Genomic DNA, 7,014 nt, shown 5'->3' with positions numbered 1-7,014 from the left:
TCATGTATGTGCCGAGATTCAAGCATCTGCCTTGAGATTGTGCTCGAAATATAATAACTTAGGTCAGGCATTCTCACCTATTGTGAGAAAGGTGAAAAATCAAGTAGGATTGCTGGATGAGGTAATTGTGCCAGCAAGGGGAGTCGTTCTGAAAAATGTGGTACAAGATTGAGCATGGTTTGATTTGAAAAGACGAAATCCGAGCGTACTAGGATATATAAAAACAACTGAAAGCAGAAGAAATCATTCGTGGAGACCCCATATCCTTTTTCCTAAAGATTGACGCGCTTTGTTCCGATCTCTTGTGCAGATGTTTCTTTGAAACTCCTTGCAGTGTTAATGCCGATACCTATAATGCTTTGTTTACTTTGAAAAAAAGAAGTGAATGATACAAAGCTCAACTAGGAGTAGGAGGGATCTGATTAACAGAATGAAAGGATACCTCCTCAACTAGTATCGAAATCTAGCCTTACCAACGCCTAGGATGATTCTGGAACTTAAACCATGCCCTCTGGCTGCCACATGTTTGGAACGCTGGAATTTTCGCGTCGGCAAATTCTATCGTTTGGAAGGGAAAGCGCAAAATCATGCGTCCATATTTGCTACGAACCCATGGTAAATCAGAGTAGCAGTCTAGTATGCTACGTGGTGAGAGCTTGTCACTCTCCAAATTCCAACAAAACATATCCAATTTTGAATAGTTTTAGGTCTTTTTTTTTTTCTAGAGAGCGTAGGCACAAACAAACACGTACATATTCTGCTTTAATAAAATGATACGTAGTTCTCCTGCGCGTTTGAGAAAAAAAAGAGCACAGGCACAAACAAACACGCACATATTCTGCTTGGCCGGTCCAGACGTAGCCCAGCACATTTAAAAGTTCCAACCGATTTAAATCCTGTTTGGGCAAGCCCCACATTAGATTGTAAGATTATAAATTAAAATAAAATAGTTTAAATTTATTTATTTTATTTAAAATACAAATAATATGTCTTTATCTAAATTATTTTAATATACCTATAGGTATGACTTCATACTTTTTCTGATTTTAAATATATGACGTTTTAATTAAAATTTGGTTAAACTTTTAAAACTTTAACCGTCAATAGCTTCTAAAATATTTATTTTAAAAATTTTTTATTAGATTTTATTCAAAAAATTATATATTTAAAATCAGAAAAAATAAATTTCTAAAACTACAAATATCAGCGCCAAAATTTCTTAACTAGAGCTGTACCAAAAATGCCTTGGAGAGCTCAAATTCAGCAAAATCGAGAGCCCAAGCACAGACCCACCATCCTCGTCCCGTCCCCTCCCCTCCCCTCCGTTCGCTGACGTCACCAACGCTCGTCGCCGCCGACCGATGGAGCCCGCGGAGGCGTCGCGGGGCACCAAGCGCCCGCTGGCCGCCGGCGACGACGACGACGACGACGGACGGTAAGCCCCAACACCCCTCCCCTCGCCCTTCCCTTCGTTCCCCCTCTCGTTTAGTTATCTGGCTAGGGATTCGGCCTCCCGCCCGGCTCAGCTCACGGTGTTGATTTCGTGTCGTCGCTTGCCATGTTTGCAGGGAGCGGAAGCCGCGGTTCCCGAAAGGGAAGAAGGTGAAGTACCGGGAACCTGGTGCGGACGGAGGCGCCGCCGCCGGGGACATCGACAGCTTGTTGAACCCGGAGCTCGCGGCGGAGCGGCGCGCGCGGCAGCGCCACGGCCGCCATAGGGAGGGGGACGACGCGCAGCGCGGCGCCGCGGACGTCAAGGGCTTCGAAGTCCGCTACGATGTATGCTTTGTGCTTCTCCTCCGCTTGCACTTTCTTTTTCCTGTTTACCGTTGGCAGCGTATGAATGCTGGGTATAATGATTTTGAAGCTTCACGCTTAGCTGTGTTTCGATGTTTCAACAGGATTGTGTTGACTTTGTTGATGACGGCATTCGGATAGAGCCTTTTAACTTGGAGCGAGAGAGGGAAGAAGGGTATTTCGATGAGAATGGGAACTTTGTGGAGTATGCGAGAGGCAATGAAATTAAGGTGCTACTAGTTTTTGTGTTTAACACTGTAAATGTTATATGATAAATTATGATTTGGTGACACAAGCATTTGTGTTTTGTAGGATGCCTGGCTGGATAGTGTGGAAGTAGATCCGAAGTATGCTGCACAGGTTCAGAATAAAGGCAAAGTAAAAGTAGAGGAGTTTGAGGATCTCTCTTCCGATGACATTGGGAGGATAAAAAGGCAGATAGCAAACATGCTTGAACCTGGAGAAACGGTGTGTTTTTGTTGCATCACTTGCATAATGCATCCCTTTCTTGTCATTTAGCATTCTGTAAGTTGTAGCATTAAGTGTTTGCATCGACTTTTACTGACTTACTATACTTGTACTTGGCTACTGAATGATACTTATTTTACTCAGTAGATACCCATATCTCAAAATATCTAAAGTGATAACACTGGCTGAACCAAAATTTATCATGGTGTAAAGGAAATCATGTGAAGAATGTATTCTATACTAATTTTCAAGTCTTTGAATGTTTGTTAAATTTTTTCTTCAATAATTGCTAGATAATACAAGCTTTGAAAAGATTGAAGGGTACATCCACAGATAAACGCGGAAAGATGACTGAGGGGACTAAGCGCATATTTGATGAGTTGACAGAAGCTGCCATGAAGCTAATGGAGAACGGTGAATACAGTACGTGTTTCTTTCTTGTTTATATTCTTATTTTGTTAGTTTTCTTTGTCCTCCCACTGGTATTTTTAGTTTCACTATGACCTGCACCCTTATTTCCTGTTCTGTACGTTTTGGTGTAGATGTTTATTCAGATGATCGGGAGACCTTCGAACGTGAGGCTGGTTAGTCTTTTTCTTTCTCACTAGCTTGTTCAAAATTCCTTTTCGTGATCACCTTATTTCAGTTTTAATTTTTCTCTACTGGTACTTGAAGTTTAGTCAGGGTGAGCTGGTTGCACACTAATGCATATGTCTGATACTATCTTTCGATTCCTTGAGTAAAAAACATGCAAACTAAATAGGTTCTGCTTTATTGAGGTTATCTCTGCCCTTTTTCAATGGAAACATACCCACCGTGTTGCTGTGGTTAATGCCTGATATGCATTACCATCGCTGTATTGAGTGAAAGCTTTTACTTTTCATGTTGTCCTGGACCCCTGAAGTTAGCACCACTATACATAACTTGATCTAGGTTTAGCTTTAGTTGTCAACCTGAGTTATTCCTATTATTTCACTGCTTAGTTATTCCTTAAAATTGTCTTGTTGGGAAATGTGCCTGACTTTTTTCTCCTTTTGCCTTTGCAGCGGGGTATGAACGTCTGGCGCGTGCTCGACTTGGTTTGCCAGAAGTTGAAGAAGATGCCTCTGCAGACATTGCAAAAGATAACCAGACACCATCATCCATACTGGAAATGGACCTTCATCCTTCAGCTGCCAATACATCTACAATCACTGCTGCATTTAATGATGATGACAGTAACCTCGACATGTTTGGTGATGATGACAACGATGATGTCAATCGTAATTCTGATGCCAATACTGTAGACTCAGGTTCGAATCCTGGGCCAGTCCCTCAAGATGCTCCAGGAACCTCAGGTGTGGAGAGTACTGATTTCTTTTTTGTGGAAAGAGAAAGCTGTTGCATATTTCCCCTCTCTTGTCTCACAACTTTTTTTTGCATTCACAAATCCTTTTTTCCCATTCTTTTTTTAGACAATATTTTTTTCCTGTTCTTGCAGAACATGATAATGGAAGCGTGGACTCAGATTATATCTATGATCAATCTTCAGGGTAGGGTATAGTTGTTAATTTATGCTGTTTTTTTCCATTGTTACATTCTCTTTGAATATGATAAAACAACACAGCTGACTGTTGTGATGTTTAGACTCATTAGCCTGCACATATTGATCATATTTCTTTTCCTTTCTCATGCAGTTACTACTATAGCAGTAGCACTGGCTATTACTATGATCCTAACTCTGGATGTTATTGCTCTGCATCTACAGGGACCTGGTATTTTTTTCTACATTTCATTCATTCACAGTCAATAACAGTTATTGCTTTTTTTTTCACGCACCAATTATTTTCTTATGAATGCAACAGTGCTTTGGCCGCATGTGTTATGATTTCCTTTTGTTTAGTTCCTCACTGTAAATTACAATATGAGCTGTAGAGCTGCACTCAACGTTATGGACTAACTGTTTTAGGAAGAAGCTAATGTGTCATTGTCAGTTATATGCTGGGAAGATATCTGTTCTTTAATGCTTTCGTAGTGGTTACTTATTGTTTGTTTGCAACAGATCATAATGATAACTTTGATGAGAGCCAAGATAATAATGGCCTCAATGCCAGGTCGCTTCTGGACTAGAAATTAGCTGACCTAACTGTTGTTAACTGTCAGCCTATCTAGAAACAGATAGACAGTTGTTGCATTCTTGCTTAAGAAAATACAGGCCCTTGTGTGTCCCAACCACCCAGAAGGCAAGACTCTGCATATTTTTTCAGAACATTCAAATCGTAAATGGACAGGTATTCTTGCACAAGGATTCAATTGTAATCCTTGTAAGTTGCTTGATTGGGTAATGCTCTTGATATCCATGTCATTTAGGGTGCGTTTAGTTGGAGGGTGATGTTGGATGGGATAGGGCCATCCATGTTTTTTAGGATGGGATGATCTAATTTTCTGTTTGGTTGGGATGGATAGAATGAGTCAGTTTTCTGTTTGGTTAGTGGGATTAGAGTGGATATAATAAGTCAGTTTTTTGTTTAGTTGGTAGGATTAAAGTAGATAGGATGATGCATTCATATTTATATGCATTCCATAAGCATTTGGATGAATTTGCGCATGTTTGAATTTGTTTGAATTCAAATTGAATTAAAAAGAGAATATCATACGAAATGATAAAAATGCATATAAATGCAGTATTACAAATGAACTCACTTTTTCACCAAATGAACTCACTTTTTCACCAAATAACCTATGGTTGGAAACATTTTTATAAATTAATACATCACATGAGAAGAATACTAGTGATTTTTTCCTGATTTTTGGGGTATTAAAAACTGCTAGAAGTTATAAAAGTAGGCTTCTTTAGAGAATTTTAATTAAATATTGGCTCATGCTTTTTTGGATCAAACCAATTAAAATGGGTTGCTAGTGAGCTCTAGTTTGCTTATGAAAACATTTAGAATTTTTGGACCACTTTGTACTTCTAGATAAAATCGGAGAGTTAAATGAAAAACACTAACGCACACGTACAGACGACCAGCGCGAACGCACGAAGATGGATCGCTAGGTCCGGCCGTTTTCGCCGGATCGCTCCATCCAACATCCTGAGGGAATATTCGTGCATGCTGGCCACCCCATTCACCTCGTGCAGTGAACCAAACATCGAGAAAATTGGATCGCCCTCTCCCGGGCGGCTCTATCCATTGAACCAAACGGACCCTTAGTGGATTGATATTTCCATTTTAGCTTATGTGAAGCTCATTACATGTGTCCACTTTATCTTTATGAGAAATCTACACCTTAGGGCGTTTCGAAGAGGGGAATTGCCCCAGGAATTTTTAGGATTTGGATCCCAGTGCCCCCTTTCCAAATAAGCCCCTATGGTTAATTTTAGGCAATGACCGTGGTTGTGACGCATCTTAACATAATTACCAAGGTACCAACATCCCAGTATCCATGAGCATCCCAGTTAGATGTTCTTTGATGTGTGTCTATGCAACTGCATAATTAATCCAACAAAACTTTTGACACCAGAAAGAATTTTGAGGCATTGGGTTAGATGATCAATGACATAACGGCTTGTCAGTTAGTAGATTGAGCACTTCCCTTATTCTGCAGACATCACATGCAAATGGTACCGCTCCCTTTTAACTAAATGAAGATGAAGAATGTGTTGATTTTGCGCTTCGTATGCGGCAAAGCTGTTTGTTTCTGCATGCCCAATGAAAGAACCCTTATTTTAATTATTCTTTTCGTACGATGAACAATATTACCTACAGAATAGTTTCTGACCTGATGTCTACTATGTGTGCAGGTACTCATACGATGAACAAACTGGAACATACAAAGAAATACATGATGAACAGGCTGGCACGCACAAAGAAATGGGAGTAGCCGAGTTGTAACTGTTCGCACTCATTCACTGGAGCTAGGTAGTTCAACACTTTCCAGTGTTCTTCAAAGCAAGGTGTAGCTTCAGTTCTTCAGGTGGGGCCTTGGACCGCAACTCATGGAACAAAGCCAGATCATTCTGTAGGATGTAAACTAAAGGTGATCCACTGCACACAGTTGCATTGTTTATCGCATGCCACAGCGACTTGTTTTACATTTACCCTTGTTTTTTTTTTGTAGAAATCTGTGACACGAAGAAATACATAGTGACATCGACCTTTGATTTACCATGAATCTCTGTCGAAATGCGGTTTAACATATCGTTTGAGAGCAAAATATGGCAGTTCTTTCTGTTGCGTCTAAGCTTAACCTGAAGCAGGCAGAGTGCTTTGGCTGAACCGGACACAAGTCGTGATCGAATTGGGTCAAGACCGGCACGGTGGCAGCAGGCTGACAAGAGTTGGAACTTGGAAACGCGGAGGGGTGACTGGAGAGCTAAATTTGGCAATCCCAACTCCTGTGTATGTCTAAATAAAAAAGATCAGCTACAACCTTTTCTAGAACGACATCCTCTTAACTCGTGAAACGATGTGAAAAGGTAACTCGTAACTCGTGAAACTGAAGGAATTTTTTTTTCTTAAGCTTCACATTAGCAAACATCTGGTTCAGCCTGGCCCAGGGGTTTCTTGGTTTGACACACAAGTGCACAGGCCTTCTGCCGGCCGGTCAGTAGATTATTTGGATGACTGCTCGTAGTATACCCGAGTCAGCAGTCAAACCGTTCACAAGTAAGTGCTGTTCATTTGATCAACTAGCCAGCTGATCGAGATCGATCGAGGCCGGCCCATCCACGTATGCGTGCATTGAAATCCAAAAGCCATATATACC

The 7,014-nt window shown here is 40.7% G+C and overlaps 1 protein-coding gene across 3 annotated transcripts; it reads left to right on the top strand.

Moving 5' to 3' along the window:
* The first annotated feature begins 1,261 nt into the window (after positions 1-1,261).
* LOC133902150 (uncharacterized) lies at positions 1,262-6,483 on the top strand. 3 transcript variants are annotated; one of them, XR_009906835.1, is made up of 11 exons: positions 1,262-1,435; positions 1,569-1,779; positions 1,902-2,027; positions 2,110-2,265; positions 2,559-2,688; positions 2,808-2,849; positions 3,312-3,602; positions 3,746-3,797; positions 3,942-4,019; positions 6,050-6,285; positions 6,367-6,483. XR_009906835.1 is itself a non-coding variant. In XM_062343750.1 (10 exons), the coding sequence occupies exons 1-10, from the start codon at positions 1,362-1,364 to the stop codon at positions 6,138-6,140; spliced, it is 1,251 nt and encodes a 416-aa protein (XP_062199734.1). In that variant the 5' UTR covers positions 1,262-1,361; the 3' UTR covers positions 6,141-6,432. The 3 variants fall into 3 exon arrangements, 1 of the variants encoding a protein (XP_062199734.1); XR_009906836.1 differs by lacking the exon at positions 3,942-4,019; XM_062343750.1 differs by having other exon boundaries at positions 6,050-6,432.
* Positions 6,484-7,014: the final 531 nt, after the last annotated feature.

This window comes from Phragmites australis, chromosome 20 (genome assembly GCF_958298935.1).
Source record: "Phragmites australis chromosome 20, lpPhrAust1.1, whole genome shotgun sequence".
In the NCBI taxonomy this organism is placed as follows: Eukaryota; Viridiplantae; Streptophyta; class Magnoliopsida; order Poales; family Poaceae; genus Phragmites; species Phragmites australis.
The sequence above is the reverse complement of the archived record's forward strand: the minus strand, read 5'-3'. Positions and strand labels throughout refer to the sequence as shown.